The sequence below is a fragment of the Mandrillus leucophaeus genome, unplaced genomic scaffold (assembly GCF_000951045.1).
Source record: "Mandrillus leucophaeus isolate KB7577 unplaced genomic scaffold, Mleu.le_1.0 Scaffold385, whole genome shotgun sequence".
Classification (NCBI taxonomy): domain Eukaryota; kingdom Metazoa; phylum Chordata; class Mammalia; order Primates; family Cercopithecidae; genus Mandrillus; species Mandrillus leucophaeus.
The window spans coordinates 359,426-387,135 of NW_012104087.1; the positions used below are offsets into that span (position 1 = coordinate 359,426).

The 27,710-nt window shown below is 33.2% G+C and overlaps 1 protein-coding gene across 1 annotated transcript in view; it reads right to left on the reverse strand.

Annotated features, from left to right (window-relative positions):
* Positions 1-1,639: 1,639 nt before the first annotated feature.
* PHF14 (PHD finger protein 14) overlaps positions 1,640-27,710 on the reverse strand; it is a 201,108-nt gene continuing 175,037 nt past the window's right edge. The window contains exon 18 of the mRNA XM_011990866.1: positions 1,640-1,842. Within this exon, the coding sequence (XP_011846256.1) occupies positions 1,768-1,842 (75 nt within the window). The 3' untranslated portion in view covers positions 1,640-1,767. The remainder of the gene's footprint in view (positions 1,843-27,710) is intronic.

The following is a 27,710-nucleotide window of genomic DNA, read 5'->3' on the forward strand; positions in this document are numbered from 1 at the left end:
CTGAAGGACAGAACTTTTTAGGGTATTGGAAATGCTTTATATCTTGGAGAGGTGGTTACATGAATATATGTATTTGTTGAAATTTATTGAATTGCACATTCAAAATGAGTGAATTTTAGGTAAATTATACTCCAATAGAATTGATTTAAAGAGTATGAACATTAGTGGTATCCACTACGTAATCCGTAAGGTCAGTGAAAAGTAAAACCATGGGGTCTCTTTGTCAAAAGTTAAGAATTCCAAGACCGTAACAGCAGAGTAAGCTTGTCTGTCATTGAATCCCCAGTGATAAGCAGAACAGTGTATAACTTATAGTAGGACCTACTAAAGCTTTGTTGAATGATTTTAAAAACTTGAGCATCTTAGTGCCCAGCAATTTCCATTCAAGAGTAGCATAATATCCCTTCCCGCTTCTGCTATTTGTTGATCATGTATTATTTCTTCTTTTTAAAAGTGAAACTACTGACATAACCGAAGTATATGTGAATGTGGGCATTTTGAAATAAATTGATGTGGGAAAAAAGTCAAATTTTTGTATTTGCTTATTGCAAAGGCTCCCTGCAGACTCTGAACTGCCATCTCAACCTTTTCTTTGTCTTAAAGTCTTTACTCCAAAATTCACCCAGGGAATTCATTAGTCCATGGATCCCATCTGTGGGCTCTAGCTGTTTTCCTGACATGCGTACTGAGATTTGAGACTATTCTTCTGATGTTTCTGTCTTAACTACTCGCAGTTTCCTCCATCTCAGCCCACTGTATCATAGCTGTTAGCGTGTCCTGCTGTCACACATTTATTGGGCTTGTTGAATGCATATAATATGGCTTCAAGGCAAATACACTGATTCCATTCTCACATTCTCTTACAAGTCTTCCAAAGTTCTGCCTCTCATTTTAAGAAACCCTGCCTTAAATAATCAAACAAAGACATCTGCCAAAAACATTTGGCTCTGCAGATAGCAAGCAGATTCATTGCTCTTCCTGTCGTTGGCAAATGGCAGCTTGGAAATTAGAACTGGGGAGAGTAAAGTGGCTGGTTATTGAGAGCTCTGATAAAGATAGGGGACAGATGAATTTTGAAAAATTCCTAAGCCAAAGACATACATACAAGAACTAGTCTTGAAATGTCCAGGAAAAGTGTGTGGGACCTTGCACACAGCAGGTCCTTAGTAAATGTTTCGTAAATTATAAATCATGGCATTACTTCTGCCAGAGAATGTTAAATTATCATTTCTTTTTAGTCTTTCCCTGCAGTCCTAGAGTATCGTGTGATACATAAATATAAGAAATCAGGAAACAGTATTTCTCCTTGTGGCATTGACTGGTTTTAACCACTTTCATGTGCAAGCATTCCTTGTTCATTTTTGAACTATGTTGGTTTTTCTTTATATTGCAAATCAGAATTCTGTTAAGGCCCTTAAAGAACACAGAGTCTAGTAAGGAGAAAAAGGACCAAGAGAGTTTTTTTTTTTTTTTAAGGTCATTTAAATGTGTTAACAGGTTACAAAAAAATAACATTCTGTCTCTGTTCTCAAATTTGAGTCAAAAATTTTTCTCCTTTTAAGAACTTTGAAAGATCCAGTTTTTAAATAAAAAAGTCGAAATTACTCTAAAATATATGAATTCCAAATACAAGCTCGTATTTCATTTTGAATGACTTTATTGAGAACGTTTTGCAAATTAGATTTTACAATTTAACATTTTACAATTAGAAATTTTATCTGTTATTACATAAGCTGCAAACTTTTCAAAAACACTACAGAAAATCTTTTATTTCTTTGGATTTTTCTGTTCCACGTTGAGTTCCTGAGATATATTTTTTCTTTCAGCTTCATTTTCATCTTCCTATGAAATAAATTTTAGAAAACATTAAAATATAAACTTTAGGACATTTATCAGCTATACTTAACACATTTTAACTGTATTGTAGAACTATGAACTACTGAGATTTCAGTAATCCTAAACACAAATGGTAAAATTATGTAACATTTAAATATTTGCAGTAGGTGCTGTTTTATAGTACACATTAAAATTTTCTATATGTTTTTAAAAGCAACCAATTTTAACAATGCCCTAAAAATTACTTTGGAAACACCTGCCACTGAAAAGTGTTCTTTGCAGGGGATGAACTAGATATTTTTACTTCACTGCTTGATAAAAAGCAATAAATATAATTTCTAAGACACTTCATGTGCTTCAGCATGGCATTTTTTGTCCCATCTAGTATACTTTCTTGACAGGTGTGCCAATTTTCCAATTACTTGTACCACCATATGTTATCTGAAGATCAGTGAGGTCTAAAATAGGAAGCATGTGCATGTCAGGCTTAGAATGCTTACAAGCTTCTACAGTTTCGATTCTAAGTAGTGGTCTCATAATTCATAGCGGGTTCCTGTGGAACATGGTGAATAGATGAAGTGACATCATAATGTCTGCTTTCATAGAAATGAAGTGCATCTTGTGTTCAGTATTAAATGGTAACCTTCAAAGTATAAATAATGAGAGTCTGGAAAAATATTTCATCTTACAATTTGTAACCCATCTCATCATACATGTTCCCTCAATAACACCCAAGTACAAAATGGTCTTGCTTTCCTAGTATTTCTGATTTATCATATAAGATTACCTATTTTTATTAACTGACATAAAGATACTCTTCTGAGTTAAAGCATAAACATGAATTTCTTAAGTATTTCTAGACAACAGTAATAATTATCAGTATCATCAAACATATCACTCTATCTCTGTATCTGATGAAATCAAATAATTGAATTAAATAATTGTTGAGCTTTACTTTTTGAATTGACTTTATTAAGTAAAAGCAAACCAAGGTATGCATATTTGTTTTCTATGACAAACTACACACTTGCCAGTAATCATTAAGGTGGGTGAAAAAAGCTTTTTTATATACTTTGTTTCTCTAAACTCAATAGAATCTGTGATTTACACTTTGTTAACACTGGGAAAGTAGAGACATTATCAATATTATCAACAAATCTGAATCATTATAGATACATAGAACACCAGGAATGGGGTTTTGAATATCATTTTGGCAATGTAACTTTGATATATTTTTCCAAGTATGATAGCCACTGTGTGTCATTTCATTTTTTCCCTATTTTATCTCCTGTGAATAGATATATTCAGTTAAGTTTGACTCGTGAAAATTTATTAATGAACATGTGGTTTACACTTTTAGACAAAAGTTCCTAGAGATTACATTTTTATCCATCTATGCATCTATGTATCGATGTATCAATGTATTGATGTATCGATGTATCTATCTATCTATCTATCTATCTATCTATCTATCTATCTATCTATCTATCTGTCTATCTATCTATTTATTTTGAGATGGAGTCTCACTCTGTCACTCAGGCTGGAGTGCAGTGGTGCGATCTCGGCTCACTGCAAGCTCCGCCTCCCGGGTTCAAGCCATTCTCCTGCCTCAGCCTCCCGAGTAGCTGGGACAGGCGCCCGCCACCACGCCCGGCTAAGTTTTGTGTGTTGTTAGTACAGACGCGGTTTCACCATGTTAGCCAGGATGGTCTCGATCTCCTGACCTTGTGATCTGCCCACCTCGGCCTCCCAAAGTGCTGGGATTACAGGCATGAGCCACCGCGCCCAGCCTAGAGATTACATTTTAACTACATTCTAATAAAAAGTAAATCTTACTCTTCACTTTCCCTTGTCTTCTTCAGGAGCGACACTTAGAAAGTGTTAAATCTGCAGGTACCAATGGCAATACATTTTTGATATGTAGCACTGAATTTGTCCTTATGTTCCTCAAAGGAAAGTTTTATCTTCTGTATCTTAGACATTCCTACCATCTAACAGGGCATACTTAGTATATAGCTGTAGTACAATCAGTGTTTTCTGAACCATGTGAAACAGTGGAATAATGAATGAATAAAAGGTATGCCTGAATTAATACATAATTTGGAAAAGCACAATATTGTTCTTAACTATCGTAAATTAAGATTGCTAGTACTCACACTTCTAGCAATCTTAACTTACTATAACAGCACTGAAAATCAAAATAAGCAAAAATGTTTGAAGCAACATAAGTCAAAATAGCCATTATCAACCTCATACCCTTTATAAAAGAAAGATGGAGCCTTTATCACACGGACAATCTACTAAGTTTCTACACCACATGACTTCCCGATTTAACAAGCTTGGTTATCTAGTTTTCTCTAGCAACCTTCAATGCTACCCTAAGTCAAAATAGAAATGTAAAGACTTAATAATAACTCTGAGGACTAGGAGGTACTTACACACTTTGCTTTCATATTTAACTATGGATACAAGTTATTGGAACATTGTTAAGTGAAATAAAAATTTGCAACTTCCATTAATTTGAATATGTTTTAATATATGGATAAGATATAGATAGATATGCCAGTTAAGTAACATTCCTTAATACAATGTTTGTCTTTTTGTTGTTGAATTTTTCTTAGTAATAAAGTACAGCTTATAAATGCATGCCTTAACACTGCCTGCTATTCAGGACAGGTACATAACTGTTTCACACCTTTCTTTGTGCTGAGGATTTGTCTTAAAACATCTTGCCTTTTATGCTGTAAAGTCATTTATATAACAAATAAGTGCCAATCTCTTTCTTCCTTTTAGAAGGATAGCTGTACCCTAGATGCAGAAAAGGATTATGAAGGGGTGAAAAAGGCATTCAACTCTAATTGCTAGAGTATAATACTAAAATTGCTATAATATAACATTATCAAAATAATAGTAATAGATTTTATCACAAATAAAAACATTAATATTTGATCTAATAAAGCTCTAGGGAAGTCTTTTTGGAAGTGCTAATTTGTGTTTTTAACATTGCAGGTCAATTTTTCTAAGAACTGTATATGCAGTTCCAGATTAATAAAAATCATTAAAGTGACTCAGACAGCAAAAAAATATAATTGATAAATGACTGCATAATACCAAAGCATTTCTTTACTACTGGATATTACAGGCAAGTAAAAATGTCTTCTGATATATAGCAGGGTTTTTGTTTTCTCTCTGCTGAGATAAGACATCTGTTTGTTTCCCAATGAAAGAAGACCCTAGCTACACGGATCATTTTTTTGGTGACAGCCCTGACAAGTTTGACATTTGTTTCATGAAGTGTTCTGAAACAGTCGTGAAGAAAATGTACCCTTTGAGGCTACTGGAAAGTAGACAGGCTTACCTCTTAATGTTTAAACTTGTTAATTCATATTCTAAAAAAACACACTGACTGTAACATCCTTGCAGATCTGCTAGTTATATGTGAAATTTCAAGACTGTGCACTCAATTAACAGTAACACCTAGAATATCAAATGACAAAATTTGGTTCCTTAGCCTTGGTCTTTTTACTTTGACAGAACTGTAGTGAGAATGGTAATTTCTAGGCACAGATGGACCATGTAATAATGGGCTGATACTCCAGGTGGCAATATGAGACTGAGTTATTCTAACAGAGAAATTAAATAAAAACACTGCCATATTTATCTTATTACTAAATAAAACTTGCAAGATTTTGTTTAAATGTTAGTCAGCTTGCTCTATCAATTTGTGATACAGGAGAACCTCTGTTTTTCTTTATTTATAAATGTGATTTCATTCTCAAGATAGTTCAAAGAATTGATGGCAATTAATAAAACGTATCCATTCTTTTCCTTCCTCTTAGGAGGTAACCAGCTCCTAACAATGGTCAACTATTTTAGCATCTGGAATTTATATCACTCAGGTAATACTTGGATACAAATTACACTCTATGAGTACAGATAACTTTATGTTTACCTTGTAGATGCCCAAGTTTAAAAGATTTCTTAAAATCTTGTAATCCTTTATATAAAAGGATTATACAAAGGGGCAACTCTCCCTATTACTTCTTTATATTTTTATAGATGTTGATGTAAGGACCTTTATAATGGAGAAACATGGCAAACACCACCTTAACCAAATGGTCAAGGATAACATCACCAATAATATATATTAACACCCTGATATGATGTACTAAAAAGGGTACATCACCTCTGGTTTGTGGTATCCTTCTCAACAGTGTACAACCTAATTCTAATCTGAGAAAACATCAGATAAACCCCCTAAAATATAATTAAACAGTAGCTTTCAAAATGTCAAGGTCGGCTGGGCACGGTGGCTCATGCCTGTAATCCCAGCACTTTGGGAGGCCGAGGCAGGCGGATCACAAGGTCAAGAGACCAAGACTATCCTGGTCAACATGGTGAAACCCCGTCTCTACTAAAAATACAAAAATTAGCTGGGTGTGGTGGTGCAAGCCTGTAGTCCCAGCTACTGGGGAGGCTGAGGCAGGAGAATTGCTTGAACCCGGGAGGTGGAGGTTGCAGTGAGCCAAGATGGTACCACTGCACTCCAGCCTAGGCAATAGAGTGAGACTCTATCTCAAAAAAAAAAAAAAAAAAAAAGTCAAGGTTACGAATGACAAGACTTGGAAATATCACAGACTGGAGGAGACTATTGGGACATGATGACTGAATGCAGTGGGAATCCTGGACTATATATTTTAAGGACATTAGTGAGAAAACTGGTAAAATTTTAAAATGGTTCTTAGAGTAGTTAGTACTAGCCTCTCAAAGTTAATGTCTTGCTTTCAGTAATTGTACTGGTTACATAAAATGGCAACACCACAGGAAGCTGGATAAAAGGCAAATGGGAAATTTCTGTACTATTTTTGCAATTTTTCTGTAAATTTAAAATTATTTCAAAGTAAAATCATTAAAGAAACAGAAAGTAAAAATGGCTACTTAATGAAAGTTTCCTAAATTCAAATAAAGTAAGTAAAGTGTATGGGCAAAGATTTTACGAGAAAAGAAATGCGACGCACCTGTAGCCTCTACACTGAAATATTCAGCTATAATTAATAGTTTGCTTTCCATCCTTCTACCCCAAATTCCTAAGTACCTAAAATGTTCATAATGGTGATATTATTGATTTTTATTTTATCTGTGCTTTGCCACATTTTCTTGCTTTCCCACTGTGAGCATAGATTACTTTCATAATCAGAAAATATAGCTTTCTTTTACTAAGTCCCTTTATAATTTGGCCATATGAATAAACCATTTCCAGAAATAAGTAAGAGTTACAAGACTCTATGATTACAAAGAGAAGATGTCATGTGTTTTTATTTTACCAAATATGTTCTTCATAGCAGGCAAACATACATGGAGGTACAACAGTAAAATGAGGTCAGACGGTGCAGGCAGGCACTAACTTAAAATGTTTCTATATTCTTATGATATTTTCTTTAGATTTTAAATATTCCTTTTACTAACCAGACAAGCAACAGTTATTTTAACTGGATCCAAATTAATAGTCAGAATTATCTCTATACTTTAATAATGTTTCTTTCAAAAGTGCAAGCATATATAGCTTTTAGGGAAAAAACATGTAGACAGTCAACCTGTTCTAACTGTTGGTAGCTACAGAAACAAGTGTAGAAAAACAGATAGACTACATCGTTTCAATCTATGGTCAAAAAACGACATTCTTTTATTCATTTGAAAACATACGCTAGATATATAACTCTCAACAGCATTTAAAACTGTGTTTTTAATACAGAAATATGCTAGTGCTGCACAATGAAGAAAAAATTTATCTTAATAACTGGAAAAATACTGACGATAATGAAAATGTTTTAGGCAAAATGAGCACACTGCATGCTTCAGCCTGAAATTAATTAGAATTTTTAACGTTTTACAATTTCACCATAATTCTTTAAATGGTGCATTTACTTCATAGTAATAAACACTTGGATCATTAAGTAAAGTGCAAAATGTGTGTGATATGCTACATTTAACAACCTTTGGCCTTTTTTTTCCTATACTTCTGCATTCACTTTTCCAAAGCATTGAATAAGCAATTGAAGACCACAATTAAATTTCCTGACTTTGCATATTTGAGATTCTTATTTAATTTAATACAAAAGGCAATTAATATACCATTTTACAACTGAATTCCAACTTTAGTGAGCCATGATAGATACTGAAATGAACTTACAAGAAATGCTTAATTAAATTTACTGTAAAAAGCATAAGAATTTTTTCGTATGACACAAGTTGCATATTTAATTAGAAATTCTAAGGCTATATTATGAAATTAAAGTAACTTGGGATGTTCTTAGTAAACTCAGCTCAAACACATATATCATTAAGTAGAATAGAGCTCTTTTTTAAAACCTTACCTTTTTTCTCTATTTAGTGATTCAAACAAAGGATAATCAAAGAGATCTCCCTTTATTTAATACTACAACATTACATTCGTTATTTATTAATAGGAAATATTTTTTACATAGCAAATAAGATAGAAAACAGGCAGTAACAAATTTCTAATTTCATGTATGAGAATACATAAATAACTATTTCTTTTCTTGAGCAATCACTTCTCTCTCCAATTCATGATTCTGGAGCAGATTGAGTAGAGTAAGTTTTTAGCTCCATCTGTAACTTTTTACTTCTTTGTGGCAGCTTTTCGTAGCAAAGAAATGGGGCAGTGGTGGTGTGTGCCTGTAATCCCAGCTACTCGGGAGTCTGAGGCAGGAGAATCACTTGAACCCGGGAAGTGGGGGTTGCATCGTGAGCCGAGGTTGCACCAATGCACTCCAGCCTGGGCGACAAGACCAAAACTCTTATCTCAAAAAAAAAAAAAAAGAAAAAAAAAAAAACTTTGGATTTCCCATGTATGACCTCAGATCAAGAGGGACTCCCTCTGTTCTGGGAAAAAAAGGCCCTAAGGATTGGCATAGCCATCTGAAGAGGGCATATTTACACTAAGGGCAACGAAGATCAGTGAGTGAAAAGTAACAGTGACAAAATACGATAAAGAAAGGAAAGGAAATGAATGATGGATGATAAGCATGAGTTAGGGTAGACTCTTAATAGGCACAATCCCAATTTGATAAATTTATACATTTCCATAAACATGAAAAGCTACAACTTTTATAATGGATATTTTTAGGTGTTTAAGACATCTGGCCAGGTGCCGTGGCTCACACCTGTAATCCCAGCACTTTGGGAGGCCGAGGTGGGTCATTATCTGAGGTCAGGAGTTTGAGACCGGCCTGGCCAGCATGGAGAAACCCCGTCTCCACTAAAAATATTAAAAAATTAGCCAGTGTGACGGCACATGCCTGTAGTCCCAGCTACTCAGGAGGCTGAGGCACAAGAATCGCTTGAACCTGGGAGGTGGAGGTTGCAGTGAGCTGGGATCGTGCCACTGCACTCCTGCCTGGGAGACAGAGCAAGACTCTGTCTCAAAAAAAAAAAAAAAAAGAAAAGAAAGAAAAAGAAAAGAAAAGACATATTTAAGATACGGTGCTAATCTGAAGGGGCTAAGAATATTGTAACAGCCTTTTCTGACAGGTGAATTCTTTTATGGTGGGTATGTTTGATAACCATGACGAACTTAAGGTCTTGACAACAGAAAATTTTCCTTTGGGTAGTAAACTACTAATATCTGGGAAATATGTATGAAAGTGTATGCTAGAAATCTATATTAGAGGCTCCTACATTGGTAACCTTCCTTCATTTATAATTTTTTTATTTAAAAGTTATTACCTGCTTTTGAAATATTTAGGCAAAAATAATGTCTAAAAATGTTATCTGAAATCTAAATATAGTATTTTTATTTAAATAAAATATAATATTTTTATCTAAAAGTTATTACCTGCTTTTGAAATATTTAGACAAAAATAATATCTAAAAATGTTATCTAAAATCTAAAAATAATATCTAAAAATGTTCAAGATAGGCAAGATCACTAGTCAAATTACAGTTCCATACTCAGGAGATTTTCAGATTGAATAAAAATCAGTGATTGGCCCATTAAAATTTTCAGAGACATAAATGACTAGAAATTACTCAGCAATAACTAAGTTTGTCATACACACAAAAAAACAAGTATATTACTTATTCATTAATATAAGCAATAATCATGAATTGTTTAGGATTGGCCATTGTGGAAACAATGCCTTCTTTAATAGGACATGACAACATTTTGTTTATCCTTCTCACTGGACAATGAAAAATTTAATACAACACTCAGCTCATTGTATCAAACTTAAAACTTGTATTGAGAGAAAAATATTTTTTTGCTTAGACAGACCCTAAAATTGAGTTTTACCCAACTTCTATACTGCCATTAAAAAAAAGTCATATTATCTTTATTCAATAAATGGTGCTGGTAGCTGGCTAGCCATATGCAGACGAATGAAACTGAATCCCTATCTTTCACCATATGCAAAAATTAACTCAAGATGTATTAAAGATTTAAAGGTAAGACCTCAAACTATAAGAATCTTAGAGCAAAACCTAGGAAACACCATTCTGGACATCTGCCTATGGAAAGAATTTATGACTATGTCCTCAAAAGCAACTGCGACAAAAACAAATGGGACCTAATTAAACTCAAGAGCATCTCTACAGCAAAAGAAACTATACACAGAGTAAACAGACAAACTACAGAATGGGAGAAAGTATTCACAAACTATGCATCTGACAAAGATCAAATATCCAGAATCCATAAGAAACTTAATTCAACAAGCAAAAAACAAATGGCTTAATTAAAAAGTGGGCAAAAGACATGAACTTCTCAGAAGACATACAGCCAACAAACATATGAAAAAATGCTCAACATCACTAACTGTCAGCGAAATGCAAATCAGAAAGATCTCTCTTTTGAGATGGTATCTCACTGGTGTGAGATGGTATCAATGAGATACCATCTCACACCACTCAGAATGGCTATTATTAAAAAGTCAAAAAACAATGATGCTGGGAAGGCTGCAGAGAAAAGAGAATGCTTATACAGTGCTGGTGGGAATGTAAATTTCTTCAGCCACTGTGAAAAGTAGTTTGGAGTTTTATCTAAGAACAGAACTACTATTAGGTCCATCAATCCCATTACTGGGTATATATCCAAAAGAAAACAAATCATTCTACCAAAAAGACACATGCATTTGTATGTTCATTGCAGCACTATTCATAATAGTGAAGACATGGAATCAACCTAGGTGCCCATTAATGGTGAACTGGATAAAGAAAATGTACACATATACCATGAAATACTATGCAACCTTTAAAAAGAACGAAATCATGTCCTTTGCAGCAACATGGATGCAGCTGGAGGCCTAAATGAATTAACTTAGGAACAGAAAACCAAATGCCACATGTTCTTATTCATAAGTGGGAGTACACTGGGTACACAGGTACATAAAGATGGCAATAACAGATACTGGGGACTAGTAGAATGGGGAGGGAAGGAGGGAATAAGGGTTGAAAAACTAACTACTGGGTACTAGAGTCATTCCCTGGGTGATGGGATCAAGCATACTCCAGAACTCAGCATCACACAATATACTCATGTAACAAACCTGCCCATGTACCTCTTGAATCTAAAATAAAAGTTGAAAATTTTTTTTATTAAGTTGATAGAAGGGGAAAATTGTTTCTCATTCCCTTTTTATTTGCGTTTTGAATAAAAAGGAATATATTTTCATCTGTTTATTATAATTTTTTCTTTCTATAAATTGCCTTTCCTAAATTTTCTGTACTTTCAAAAATTAAATCGAACTTTTAATTTTGAGATCATTGTAGTGCACATGCAGTTGAAAGAAATAATACAGACATCCCTTGTACCTTTTATTCTGTTTCCTCCAATAGTAACATCTTGCAAAACTGTAGTGTAATCTCATAACCAAGATACCCACACTGATAGAGTCAAGAATGTAGTTTTCCTAATTTTGCCCACTTTTCTATTGTGGTAATCATCTCTATTATGATTGGTTTGAATATTTTCTTTGAAAATTAAGAAAATCATTTCATAATATACATTTTTCTCTCAGAAATAAACAGAAAAATAACAATCATCATCTTTGGCCATTTTAATTGACATCACAATAAAAAGCAGAAGAAAATGCTAAAAATATAATTTTATATTTCCTTTGCTGAGTCTTGATGTTCTAGGCAAACCACGGCACACGTTTACCTATGTAACAAACCTGCACATCCTGTATCCCAGAACTTAAAAAAAAATTATAGATCATATCATGTCAAAAACCAAAAACAAACAGAATTTATATAAATGGCATTGTAACAATCTTAACATCACTTTAGAATAAATAACAGATATTCAAAAAATGAAAGTAACAAATTCTCTTAAGGAAAATAATATTACCTACATAAGAACTTGATTTCACTGTATCAAGTTTATAAGATTCAGAGTGAAAATTATAATTTGCATTAAGATATAAAATAGCCTGATTTAAATATTCCAATACTTAAAATCTTTTAATATTATTACTTCTGAGGCCAGATAAACTGTAAATAGTTTAAAATGACAATTTTGAGACTAAGAAACAACTCAGTATCTAAATAACAAAATGTCTAGATAAAGATTTTCAGTTAGGAAATTTAGAAACTGTTTAATATAAGATGTCCTCAATGTACAATACCCTTGTAAGTAGAATGGTGTCAAGGTATTCATTTCAAAAGCCAATCAAATTCATAGATGGACTTCAGGCTAATCTGTAAACAACTATGACATATATGGAACATCTCTCTTACTCTCTTTATATTTTTCCTTAGAGACATCAAGTCATAGAACATTAAAGGTGAAAGAGTCCTAAGATATCTTATTTAAATCCCCAGTGTATGTATGAAAATACCACTAGATTGATAAAAATATGAAATCAATTTCTTCACCAAACTTTTAAAACTGCTTAGTGACTTAAAAATAAAACAATTCCCCAAACTGTCTACCAAACTAAAATGATTTAAAACTACTTTGTTAAAGCAAAATAAAAAAAAGTAACTTCATAGTGGAGAAAGCTGACAAATACTACCTTGACTGATCGACCAAGGCTGACATCACTAGTAATGTATAGTATGTATACTGACATTATGTTCCCCTGCTCTGATGCACAGAGAAGCGACATCACTTATGATCTATGGTAGCCTTCCCATTAAGGCACAAATTCAGTCTAATGATGAGAAAATATTAAGCAAACCCAAATTGTGGGACATTCTACAAAATAACTGAAGAGTACTCTTCAAAAGTGTCAAGATCATGAAAGGTAAGGAAAAAGTAAAGAACTGCCACAGACTGGAAGAGATTGAGGAGACATAGTGACAAAATGAAACAGGAGATCCTGGATTGAATCTTGGTCCAGAAAAAGAACACTAGTGGCAAAACTGGTAAAATACAAATAAATTCTACAGTTTATTTAACAGTATTATATTAAGATTAATTTCTTAGGTTTGAGAATTGTTCTGTGCTTATATAAGATGTTAACCTAAAGAGAAGTTGGGTAAAGGGTATATCAGAACACTCCATTTTTTTTACAACTTTTTAAAATCTAAAGTTATCTCAACAACAACAACAAAAAACCAGACAAACATCTAATTTTTGTTAGATGATTTAGAAGTAAGTACATTTGATTTCAAGTACTATAAAGTTACCTGCCAAAATAATGTGCAGAGGCAATCAGAGTTATGGAAACCGGGGTTTCAGTATTTCTATGCTATGGAAAGCTCATTATAATGACTTCACACTATAAATGAGTATTTACTGCCAGCTAGTAGAATCATACAGTCATTCACTAACACTGAGTGATGTCTAACACATGAAATTCATTGTCATGTTTTTAAACTCATGCAGTTTGAGAACCATTAGAAAATTATTCAACTGTAATATGGTAAAAATGTAATATAATCCGTTTTTATTTCTTCAAGTGTAGTTTCCTTGGGAGGTAGATGTCCTTATTAATACTGACATTTTATCTCAGTACATTTAATCAGGGGTTTCAAAACAATGTCTACTATGTAGGGAAAAAGAGGTACTTAAGAAATTTCTCCATAGAAGCATCATTAGAAGCATCATTTGATCTAGGGTGGACTGAATTAAGAATAAAATGTCAAAATAAAGTAAAAATGTTTGGCAATCAACACTTTTTTTTTTTTTGATAACCCATTGACAGACTTTATTGTATTGATCAAATAATGTTCTCATTTTAGAAGAGTTTGGGATATATTAAGTCCTTTGACTCATGTTAGACATTTTGTCTTTTTAAAATGATACTAACTCTTGAAGTCACTTCAAGAAGGATTCCTAGAATCCTTCCTTTCTTCCTCCCTCAAAAATTTATTGAACAATGATTGTGTGCCAGATACTAAGCAAGGTGTTGCAGAAAAATATGAATGAGATGTTTTATTGCCTAGAGGATCTCGTGCTCCAGTGTGGTAGAGAGGCATGCAAATAATCGCAGTGCAATGAAGAAAGTATATAATAAAGTGCATCAGGTATACATGGAGGTGATAAAGATAACTGAACCATGACAATATATAAGGACAGTATTTTTATGATTACTATGCTACAGAGTTCAGTTATGATATCAAAATAATATACCCTTCCTCGTGCCCAAAGGCGAGTATTGTGAATCTTTAAAACAAATACTTCTCAAGGTAACTTATACTGCTCTTTTAACGTAAACTCAACATCAAGGACTATATGCTTTGGAAATAAACTTAAGTGTAGAAAGTGAATTTCTAAAACTTTACTACCAAGTGAACAGATTAAGTTGCCTCAGATATCCTTATTTCAAATGGAATGTTATTTTCCCCAGAGTGAACCCATTAATCTTCACAGTTTTATTGAAACTTAACAGCTCATTAGACATCTTAGTAACACATCTCCTATGGCACATTAATTTTTCATGGATTAAAAAGAAGTTGAATTTGCTTCAAGAAAAATTTAAAATACGATTTTAGAAAATTTCACACAAAAAAATTCCTCAATAGTGGCACTTTATTATCAGTGTCAAAAATAACATCCCTATTTTCACTATTTCCACATCTTGGATTTACTGGTTATGTCTTAGCTACTTTGCTTTTATTAAAGAATGATCAAATGTTTAAAACTCTTTTGAACTGTTACCATAATGAAAACCACCACTGGTATGTACTTAAATGATTCACAAAACAGGCCACTTTGCAAGTATCAAATTACTTATAAAGTTTGTCTGAAAATGCATTCATTTAGACAATGGTTTCTATTACCTACTAGCTACTCTATAAGTATAAAGTATTTCCCAATATTTCATAATATAGGCTATAAAATATAAAGACAAAATTATTTTATACAATAAAATTTTAAAATGTCTTACTTGAAAACAGATCTCCAACATGCTATATATTCGTTCCTGATATATATTCCTCCCTGATTGAACATCAACTAGCTAGCTATGTGTCAGGCACTGTGCTAATTGCTAAAAAAAAAAAAGAAAAAGAAAAAGAAAAAAAATTGTGTATGACAGACACATCCCTGCCTTATGTTTACAATCTGACTAAAACAATTGATCACTCAAGTAACTGTATCATTGCAATTATGACACATTCAATGAAAGAAAAACATACTTCTATGTGACTATTAGTAGAAGGATCTAAAAATTTCAGCAAAGTCCCCTACTCTCCAAAAAATGATTAATACGTTGAGACATGAAGGATAACAAAGAGTCGGTCAAGCAAACAATGGAGGGAAGAATATTCTAAGTAAAGGGAACAGTGGGAAGGGTAAGTCAGCCAAAGCCCAGTGAGAAAGAGCAAAGTAGTGGAAAATACCACAGAAAGGTTGGGAATTCTGCTTTTCTGGTTCTAGCACTACACAGTGCTCATGGCTGGTTACTTCTGACATACTTCGTATTTGTTCTGTTTCTTCTATGCAATTGTGTAGTGGAGGAAATTTCGGCTTTGTTGTCAGTGACTGGCAAACCTAGATTCATATCCTAACTGTGATACCTACACTAACCAAAAATACTTTGAAGAAATCACTTAAACTTTTAGAACCTCGTTTTCTCATCTATAAAATGGCAATAATTATTTTTGATGACTAAAATTATTAGATAAAATAAAATGTGAGGAGCTTAGCACAAATCCTGGCCCATAGAAAGCACAATAAAGTCTATTCTTTCCTCTCTCTAGGCTTAACTTTACGACAGGTTTTAATGATTAACGACATACCGCTGTAGTGAAGATAGGTACCTACAGATAGTAAGGATCCTCTTCAAAAACAGTGTTTTTTTGTTTGTTTTGTTTTTGTTTTTAGCTAGATAACCATCATTATGTTATTAAATAGAAGCCAATTCTACCTATGTCACTAATTTCTTGATCTTGCAATTCAACTGTTTGTATTACAATATAATTGTATTATTCATAGACAGCAAGAGTAAATAAATTGGGTGAATGATTACATTTAAAGACATTTGTTCCTAAGTAGTAATTAGGAAAAGGCTATTAATTAAATAATTCCTCCAAGTCACACCATGGGCATTTGATTAGCATTTTTAACTGAAGTTCTTCCCAGAGTTACTCCATAGTCTGCAAGATGCTGTCATTGTAGAGAATGTAAACTAATGCTCTTTCTCTCTGAATAAAGCAATAATGTTAGCATGATAGTCCAACTGATATGAAAACAATATTGGGAATCTAGGTAGGACCAATATAGATCTAGGTAGGACCATTATTTAGAAGACTAAATAATGATTTGGTACAGAAATTAGACAAATATAGTTTATTAAATTGACTTAAGGCCTTTTTAGGCATATAGTTGCTTAAAAGAAAGCAGGCCATATTCTTACAAATACAAAGCATTTTTATCTTTGTAACTTTGATTTTTAGAAATACTGACTACTGGAATTGGAAGAGAAATTAAAAGTAATTTAATTTACCTTCTTGAAATGGTTTTTAATTTTTGTTTTTCTTTTATATATGGAAATGTGCAGACACGCACATACTCAAGTGGATGTGATTTTTAATTGAGGAACTCTGTATACATAAATGGTAAATATCAGTATTCCTTAATATAAATAAATACAATAGTAATTATTTAGTAAATAGTCCAAGTTATAGCAATGAAGTTTCACTGCAATGTAAATTCCATATAAATAACCTGGTTAAATCCATTAGTTTCTTTCAAATGTGTTGTCTATCATTATCATGGTAGACCCTATTGGAGACATGAACTGATTCTGGATAAGACATGTATGGAAGCCTACAGGGGAGCTTCTGGGAAAGTATTCCTTATTCTTAAAACACACACACACACACACACACACACACACACACGACAGGGACCACGTCCATAGGCTTGCCTCTATGTATTATAATGTGAGGACACAATACTTTGAGACCATGTAGCCATCTTGTGGCCATGGGAGTAAGTCTAAGGTTAAAAGTCAACACACTGTGAATCCTGTAACTACTCAATTTTCTCAATTTTGAATATATGGGATATGAAATATTAAAGTATGTAGGTTTTCTGTTAAAGAATCCTTACCAATGACAATATTGGCCTCTTAAATTTCTTCTAGTTCTATGAGTTTTTCCCTTATCTTTAATGCTGTCCTTAGAACTCTACTATCCTTTGATAAAAGTTAACTGGAGATGACTCTAAATGGCCACAATTGCTAACTACTTTATGATGACTTTCTCATTTATATCTTCAGCCCTCACATCTATACCATGCTTTAAACTCATATATCCAACTGCTACTTGTCTCCACTAAACTTTTTAATTAGGACCTCAAACATACCATGTACCAAGCCAAATTCTTGCTTCCCATCCCTTGACTTCCCCTATCCACGCTAAAAAAGCCTTATACCTCTCTTGGTCTGTAACACTCACGTGTTCAAACACAAACTCTAGGGGTCATTCCTTAATTCCTCTCTTTCTCTCATACTTTATAGCTAACTCTTGTTGTCTTTATCACCCAAGGTATCTAAAATCTGTTTAGTGCTTTCTGTCTCCACTGTTACCATCTTAGCTCAAGCTATCATGTTTCTTGCCTGTGGATTAACCCAATAGCTTCCTGATCAGCCTCCTTGTTTTGGTTTTATAACTGTATACCTATTCTTTATATAGGAGGCAGTAATCTTTGTAAGATACACATTACATTACAATCCACCCATGCTTGAAACTCCCTATAGCTTTGTGTTTAGGGTAAAATTCAAACCACTGCCACGACCTAGAAAGTACATCAGCAGGCCCTTCTCACCTTTCTGGCCTCATTGACTTCTCCAATCTGGTCACAAGTTCAGTTTCTTCACCTGGCTCCAAACATGCTGCTCTTCCCTCTGATTCCTGAACAAAGTGCACTAGATGTTTCCTCTGACTTTGATTCTGTATGGCTCATTTTTCTTGTCATGCAGGTTCAGTGAATGAGGAGTTCTTTGACTTTATGTCCAAAATCTGCCCTTCCTCCATCACTCAGATTGTTTTCCATAACATTTACTACAATAAAATGATCATCTACTTGGTTATTTACAGACTGTCTGTCTTCCTTTACTAGAATGCATGCTCCATGACAGCAGATTTTCTGTTTTTCTTACTACAATATCCTTAGAAGTTAGTCTTATTCCTATCATATTGTAGCCTTTCAATGAATAGTTCTTACAAAAAGTTCTTGAACATATGAATGAACTCCCTACTATATAGAAGCATGGGAATCAAGTAAATAATAATTTCGACTTTTGAGTACTTCCTAAATATATACAAAATATATAATGAATATATTATTAAAGGCTTGTATTTACATTCGTTATTTATAATCCTCACAAAAGCCAGGCAAGATAAATATTATTGTTCCTATGTCCCACTGAGGAAATTGAAGATTGGTGACACTCAGGAACTGCCCTTGGTCACATATCCAAAAATATTAGAGGTGCTAGGATTCCAAACTCAGCTCTGACTACAAGAAGTATTCTCTTTTCAATATACCATACGTACAGTTAGAATTGCTCATGATAAATTTTAAAAGCTTCACATACTTTTCCAAAACAATTCAATTTTTGCTCAATGGATACTGACCAGATTATTATTCAGTTATTTTAAAAGGTCCTAAGTCTATCTTGCAGTACTGATCAAAAGCAATTTTCAAATCCCAAACAGCTTGACAGTTCTGCTACCTGAAGATTATTTATGAAAATTTTGATAAACATATGAACTCTCCTTCTAGTTTTTCAACTATTCTGAAAATATTTAGGATTTATTGTGGTATACTTCTTAAATCTCATGAGGATGCAGAAATAGAAGAGGAAAAAGGTACATTGGGAAAATATTACAAGGATCAGCTTCTGAGGAACATAAAATTCTGTCATTACATTGGAATGACTGTTCTTATGTCTTAAAATACACTCATATAGTAGATTTCTCAATTCTTTAACAGCTACTTACAAAATAAGTTATTTCCAAGCAAGAAAAAAATGGCCTTTTTTGTAAGAAGAAGAATCACAAGCCTCTATAGAGCCAGGTCCATGCAGGACTTGGGGGGCTCTTGGGAACATTGATAGCTCAAACTCAAGAGTCTTAAAGAAAAATCTCAAAATACTATTAAATTGACTACAAAACTCTGACACAACGCTACAGTTAAAAACAACAACAATAAACATGAAGTTATAAATTTATTTATTTTGAGACAGGGTCTTGCTGTTGCCCAGGCTGGAGGGCAGTGGTGTGATCATGGCTCACTGCAGCCTCCTCAACCTCCTGGGCTCAAATGGTCCTCTGGCCTCAGCACCCCAAGTAGTTGGAACTATAGGTGTGCACCACCACAACCAGCTAATTAGTTTTTATTTTTTGTAGAGATGGTGGTCTCACTATGTTGCTTAGGCTGGTCTCAAACTCCTGGCCTCAAGCTATCCTCCCACCTCGGGTTCCCAAAGTGTTGGGATTATAGGCGAGAAACACTGTGCCTGGCCTGAAGTTATAAATTTAAGTATATAAAAATAAGAAAATACATAGAAGTTAATGACTTCATAGTGACACTATGTGGCAACCACGTTGTTCAATAAAAATACTTTAAATGTTTAGTAAGTGCTATTTCTCATAATATAGATGTTCAACAATACTCAAAAATTTAAATTTATATTTCTTCATTGCATTATGACAGGTTTTTTTGTCCAAGATTTTATTTTGCTTTTCTTTATTTTTAAAATTATTGATGTATCTTTTATTGTAAACAGAAAACCCATTAAGACAGTGTAGTTAACTTTAAATTTTCTTTTAAAGTAGAAAATAAACTGTACTTTAATGTTTGTACATTTCAAACTTTCAGGATTGTTTGAAACCTTATTAACATAGTGAATTTCAAAAGACTGATTAAACCAGGAATACAAGTGAACCACAGTAGACATTTGAGACTTTGATACCAGTTTGAACTCTTAGAATCTAAGCAGCCTGAATCATTGTCAGAAGACTCAGCACAGAAACGATATATTCCATAATTTGTGTTACATGTTTCACACGCACCACATACAGCCCAATAAATATCTAAAAATATGCTGATTTCTAGAAAGCTGTATAGAAAACTTGGTAACATTCTGTTTCCTGGAAAAAATAAAGGATTCTAATATACAAATAAATCTCTATGCATTATTTAAAGTAAGCTTGACTTAAAAATTTAATGATGCAAATTAAAGAATGAGAAGAAATAAATAAAAATTCCCACTTCCTTGCTCTTTCCTTTCCTACTTTCTTCTTTTATTCATTCAGTAGTTACGTCATGAATTCTTATGATGTGCCACATGTTCAGGACAGGGAGGAGAACAGAGGTGATCTCCATTCTCAAGAAAATTATACACTTGAAAGGCAAACCTGCGTTCAATTTATGCCTCCGTTCTTCTTTATAGACAGCAAACACAGAAACCTTCATGTTTCTTTAGCATATCAAATTATTTTGTTATAAAATGTTTCCTGCACAACAGTAACCGTAACTATAACCAGTAACAATAACCATAAGCATTCTAACGCTTATTGTAGCTCTCTTAGATGTTCTTTCCCCATCCCACTCTCCTCCCTTCCTTCTTACCAGACGTGACCAATACAATGAATTGAATATTAATCACTCTCTGGCATATTGTTATACCTCAACATTTCATATGAATGTATAATGCTATGTAAATCTTCCATGACTTGCAATATATTTTCAACATTACATGTATATATTTATCCATGTTATATTTAATATAACATATATGTTTTTCATATCAAAAGCTAGCCTCACACACCAGAAACATTCAAGTTAAAGTAACAATAAATATATCACTATTATTTAACCTTATTTTAGAGATGTTAGCCAACCCAAGCAGAAAACAGAAAGATATGAAGTATAAAAATTGTAAAAGAAGTATAAAAATTGAAACTATCCTTACCTGCTGTATACTTAGAAATATCAAAAACAATCAATTGAAACACTATTATAAACAAGATAATTCAGTGAGAATCTGTACTCACACATGTGGAAAATCATCAGGAGGTAACAAAAAATAAAACTACAGATTATTCAAGACAACTTTTAAATTCTGTATCAGTATTCTTTTATTTATCTCCCTAAATTTCAAGACTGATTAAAAGGAATACTGCCCACCAAGTGTAGTTCTAGGAAGAGCAAATTGATATATTAAGTAAGTAATTTGCATTCAAAAGATAAATCAGATGCCAAGGTAAGTTGCAATAGATTGTCAACAGATTTCTAGACCATTTTTCTTTAAAGGGCCGTAAGATGTGAGAGCTAGAAGGTATCTTATTCAAAAATCATTTGATCCATTTTTTTGTTTGGTTTGTAGATAGAAAAGCCATTCCCAGAATACATAATGAACTTCCCCAGAGTCCCATAGCCAATTGGTAGAGTTAGAATCTGAATTTAGGTCTTCTAAGTTGTAGTCAGGAATAGATTGCCATGGTGAGTCAGTACTGACAATAATGAGTCAATATGACTTTAGATCAAATGATGGCAAATCAAGCATGTTAAAAAAAATTTTGTGTGTGTGCATCCTATGAATACATCTTTTTAAAACAATTGTCATGACCTTACCTAAAACATCTACATGAGCACAGCAGAAAATGCACAGGCTTTGGTGTCAGACAAATCTATTTTGAATCCTGCTTTGGCACTTACTATTGGTTTGACTCTGTGAAAGGCACATGACCCCTCAGTCTCAGTTTTCTTACCTGTAAAATGAAAACAAAACAAAACAAAAAAACCCCTATTTCAAAGAATGACTTTGGGTTTAAATACACAAAAATGATTCGGTATGCAAATTATGCTAGTAAAATGTTTATAACACAGTAAAAGTAGATATTCAAAACAATGTTAGCTATAGTTATTATAAAGTTTAAAATATATTTCCAGAAATTGCGGTTCAAAGTTGAGCTCAAATGCAGAGTTGATGAAAGTGCTTTTTCTTCTAACTAGAATTAAAATAAACATTTTGCTTCCTTTTCTAAAAGTTGTTATATTTTAAGAATTAAACTTATATAAATGTTTATATTTGTTTTTTAACCTACAAATGTGTATCTATTATGTGTCAGGTTCGGTTCTGGGAAATGGGGTAATAGTGGTGAACAATAGCATATCATCCTCATGGCCTTAAATTTCAATAGAAAGAGTCAGGCAACACACTGTTAACAGATAAATAATTTCATATTTTGATACAGTGAAAGAAACAGGGTAAAGGGACAGAAAGTATGGGAGCACATGTTCTCTTAGGCAAGATAGTCAAGGAAGCCCCTCTACAAAAGAGCTGACATTTGAGCAGAGACCTGAATGATTTGAAGGAAACAGTCATGTACTGATCTGTGAGAAGAGAATGTACAGGCACAGGGAACAAGGGCAAGGGCCCTAAAATAGAAATGAGCATGGCATATATTAGCAGCAGAAAAGACAGGAAATCTAGCATAAGATGAAAAATTACGTTGACTACATAGCCCATAATGGTTATTTGATTTGCAGTGAGAAGCCACTGGAGGATTTAAGAATTTAAATAATATGATTTGCTTTTGGGTTTTAAGCTTATTCTGGTTGTAGTATAGAGAAAGATGGGTAGAAATTAGGAAAGAACACAAATACAGAGATAAGGAAGCAGTCTATTGCAAACAGATCAGGAATGATGGTAACCTGGAGTACTGTAATATAGTCAGAATGGAAAGAAGTATGATACGCTTTGGAATTAAACAAAAGAAAGTAATTAGGAATGATTACTCTGCTTCTGGTTCTCAAAAATGATGAGACTAAGGTGGGAAAGACTGTGGGAGAAGTAAATTGTGATGGGAATAGAGAAGAATCAAGAAATCAATAATTCTATTTTAGTAACATTAAGTTTGAGCCAATCTTTAGTTATCTAGTGGGAATGTCAGGCAAACATTCGAATACATGAATTTAGATCTCGGAAGAAGAGTTTGTGGATGGTATTACACATTTAAAAGTCCCCCAAATACAGGTAAAACTGCATGCAATCACTCAGGGACATACAAATAGAGAAGGGCCACAATGACCAAGCCTTAGTAATACAACTTGAGCACAAATGGAGAATTCAGCTAAGAAAACTGAGAAGGGTCTGCCAGTTACAAACAAAGAAAATTAGAAGTCATGAAACCAAGAAAAGAAAATGTTTCAAGAAAGGGGGAATGGTCGACATTGTTAAATGATGTTGAGAGGTCAAGTAAGATTCAGGCAGAGGCATAACTATTGGGTCTGACAAGAAAGAGATTGTAAGTGACATTAACAAGAGTCATTGTAGTGGAGTAATGGGGACCAAAGACTGTTCAAAATAGCTAAAATAGGGAATGAGAGATGCTATTTTGCACTTCACCCTTCCTCCTTAATTTCAGGAACATGGATAATAACTGGAGCTGTAGTAGCCATCTTCGAATCATAATGGAAAGACCAAAAGAATCATGGTAAAAATCACTCCTGATGGCCTTGAGCTGCTATCTCTGGACTTCTTAAGTGTTATATTTTATATGTCCTATATTTAACCGAACCTTTCTTGCAGCATAAAAATATATCCTGTACACCCAAACAACACATATGGCTCTCTATCCTAGTTTCTCAGTTTTCAGTTTGAATAAAAAATAGGCTGGGTGTGGCGGCTTATGCCTGTAATCCCAGCACTTTGGGAAGCCGAGGTGGGCAGATCCCTTGAGCTCACGGAGTTCGAGACCAGCCTGGGCAACACTGCGAAACCCACTCTCTACTAAAAAATACAAAATTAGCCAGGTGTCATGGCATACGCCTGTATTCCCAGCTACTCAGAAGGCTGAGGAGGGAGAATTGCTTGAGCCCAGGAAGCTGAGGCTGCAGTGAGCTGTGATCGCACCACTGGACTCCAGCCTGAGTATCAGAGCGAGACTCTGTCTCTAAATAGATACATAAGTAAATAAAAACCAAAAAAGCTGCGTCGTTGATGTGCACAAAAGTGAGTCAATTGCATTTATTGTAAACAGAACATGCTTCATCATCTTTTTATATTTACATGTCCTAGTTATGCTGGAAGTGACCATGTGGAGCTAAATGTATCTATGAAAGGAAAATCTCAAACATAGTAGAGTTCTCTAAATGCCTCTGTAAAAATGTACATATATGTTGCCCTATACCCCCAACCATAGATAGATACTCAAATTTAAATATCTCAATTTCAATTTAGTGTCCTGAGAATTCTCTCTACATGATTGTAATCAGGGGTATATAATATTTTGTAGTCTTTCACGTATTTCTTAAAACATTTCCAATTCTGGTGAAAAGGAGAGACATGGAGGTGAGGAAATGGAGGTCCTGAGTCTAGACAACTATTTAGAAATTTTGCCATAGTCCAGAAATGGGGTAACAGCTGGAGAAGGGATGAGGACAAGGTTAGAGTCTCTGAAGAATAGAATCTGTTAAAACATTTGTTTGTCAAAGAAAATATTGAAGAAGAAATACCTCTTGAAGGAACAAAGGTATTTCCCATCTGATATTCCTGTGGCATTAGTCTCTAAAGTCTTAAATCCTACTAAAATTATTTTAAAATATAATTTTGTAATTTGTAAGTATATATGAATATATTTGTAATGTATGTAAATATATGTCAAATATTCTATTGAAGGAATTCTGACATTTTCACTGTAAAGCACTAGAAACTGTCAAAAAACAGAATATCTTGACCATAGATTTTCCAATAAAACATTTAAATATAATAATGTAATTTAATTAATAATAGTTTGTGATAAATTTAAGCTCAACATATTCAAGAGTTATCTGCCATTGCTTTTAAAAAAACTAATGAGAATATAAATTATGCCTTTACATTTTCCTCAGTTTGCTTTCTGATGATAATCCAACAAGTATAACATATGGTAATGTCTAATGTATATGATAGAAGTAAAAGAGCAAAAAATTAAAAGGTTTAGGCATCTATGATGTTAATTTACTGTTTTAATAAAATAAGATCATAACAATATTCCATATATCTACAATGCATGTTACTTTTCATGCTCATTAGTATATTTCCTTGTGGTACAAACAAAAGCACAGTTATTTGATCATAGAAGTAGTTCTTTAAATAGTTTGATGAAGTATATTAATATAATTTTAAAATAAAGTTGCTATTGAAGTGCTTTTTTAGGGCAATGGTAGTGTTAAAACTGGAAAAAATGCTTTCATAATTATAAAAAGTGAATGAGCACCTTTATATTATAAGAATCTGGAAATGCTCAATTCTTTTCTGCTTATAGTGAAGTAACTGCCTAATGAATTTGGAGATTTGCTCATTTTCAGTCTATATAAGTTTTAGCAACAATAATTATAGCATAGTGACTTTTTAAAAAATGTGATTTTTTCAGATATGAAGGATATATGCACAATCTAGGAAGAACTGTTTTTCCTCCTAGAGCCTCACTGAAATGGCCAATGGAATTTTAAAAAATAAGAGAGAAAAAGAGAGCAAGTGAGGACATACACCTATAATAGTACTGAAATGAAGGAAAAACTTCTACCACATTTTAAAAATATCAAGAATATTTTGCTGGGACCTTTCAAACCAGATGAATTCCCCTGCCACCTGCACCCCTCTGCTGAGGATTTAATTTTTTAAAAATCATTTTTATAATTGTGGTATAAAATGATATAATATAAAAATTACCATCTTAAGCATTTTAAGTATACAGTTCAGTGGTGTTAAATATTTATATTGTTGTGAAGCCATCACCATCATTCATCTCCATAACTCTATCTTGTAAAACTAAAACTCTGTTCCCGTTTGTACCACACAAAATACCCTATCCTCTCCTTTCCCTACCCACTAGCAACCATTACTCTACTCCCGGTCTCTATGATTTTTTACTACTCTTACTACCTCATATAAGTGGAATCACAGTATCTTGTCTTTTTGTGACTTTTTGTGGCTTATTTTACTTAGCATAATGTTCTTAAGGTTCATTTATGTTGTAGTACATCTCAGATTTTCCTTCCTTTTTTTCTCCCACATCACCACAAACATTTATCATTTGTGTTATGAACATTCAAAATCCTCTCTTCTAACTTTTTAAGAATATACACTAAATTACTGTTAACCATATTCAACCTACAGTGCTATAAAACATTAGGAACATTAGTAAATATAATTATATATTATTATATAAATATCATATTATATTTAATTATATTTTATATAGTATTATAAATTATAGTGCTACAATAAACATGGGGTACAGGTACATAGTTCATAAATTACAATGCTGCAATAAGCATGGGGGTGCAGGTATCTCTGCAATAAACATGGGGTATAGGTACATAATTTATAATTATATATTATAGTGCTGCAATAAACATGGGGGTGCATGTATCTCTTCAATATACTAATTTCTTTTCCTTTAGATAAACACCCAGTATTGTGATTGCTGGGTTATAAGTTAGTTCTACTTTTAGTTTTTTGAGAAACATCCATACTGTTTTCCATAATGGCTGCATGAATTTACATTACCATCAACAGTATACAAGATTTGCCTTTCCTCTGCATCCTGGCTACCATTTGCTATTTTTTGTCTTTTTGGTTATGGCCATTCTAATTGGGATGAGAAATCTCATCATGGTTTGATTTGCAATTCCCTGATGATTAGTGATGTTGAGCATTTTTTCACATACTTATTGACTGTTTGTATGTCTTCTTTTGAGAAATTTCTACTCAGATCCTTTTTAAAATCGGACTATTTGGGGTTTTTTTTGCTGTTTAGTTGTTTTGAGTTCCAGGTATGTTCTATAGAGCACTTACTGGGTGAATACTTTGCCATTACTTTTTTTCCCCCATTTTATAGGTTGTTTCTTTATTCTGTTGATTGTTTCCTTTGCTGTACAGAAGCTTTTTAGTTTGATACAGTCCCATTTGTCAATTTTTGGTTTTGGTACCTGTTTTAAGAGCACCTTGGGTTTTTCTTCCAGTTTTCATGTCACTTGTCTAGATACATTTTCTACACCATAAACATCAAAAGGATAAAAGTTATGACCTGCAAGAATACTAGAGTATTCCCCTGTACAATTAGTGGGTGTTACACTTAGAAGATGCTTAGTAGGTATTTGTTAAATAATGGTAAAAAGAAAAGCTAGGAAAACATACACCAATATGCAAATAGCAGTAATCTCTGGAAGGTAGGTCATGACTTTTATTTTCTTTATCTTTTCTTTATTTTTCTGCTTTTTCCAAATAATCTATAATAAACATGCATTATTTCCATAAAGAAAACAAAATAATACAGTCAAAAATGTATTATTTCTTAAAGTGACCTGTCACTTAATTCCTTATTAAATAAATCATAGATGAGGAACAATATAAAAAAAATTGGCTGGGCATGGTGGCTCATGTCTATAATATTAGCACTTTTGGAGG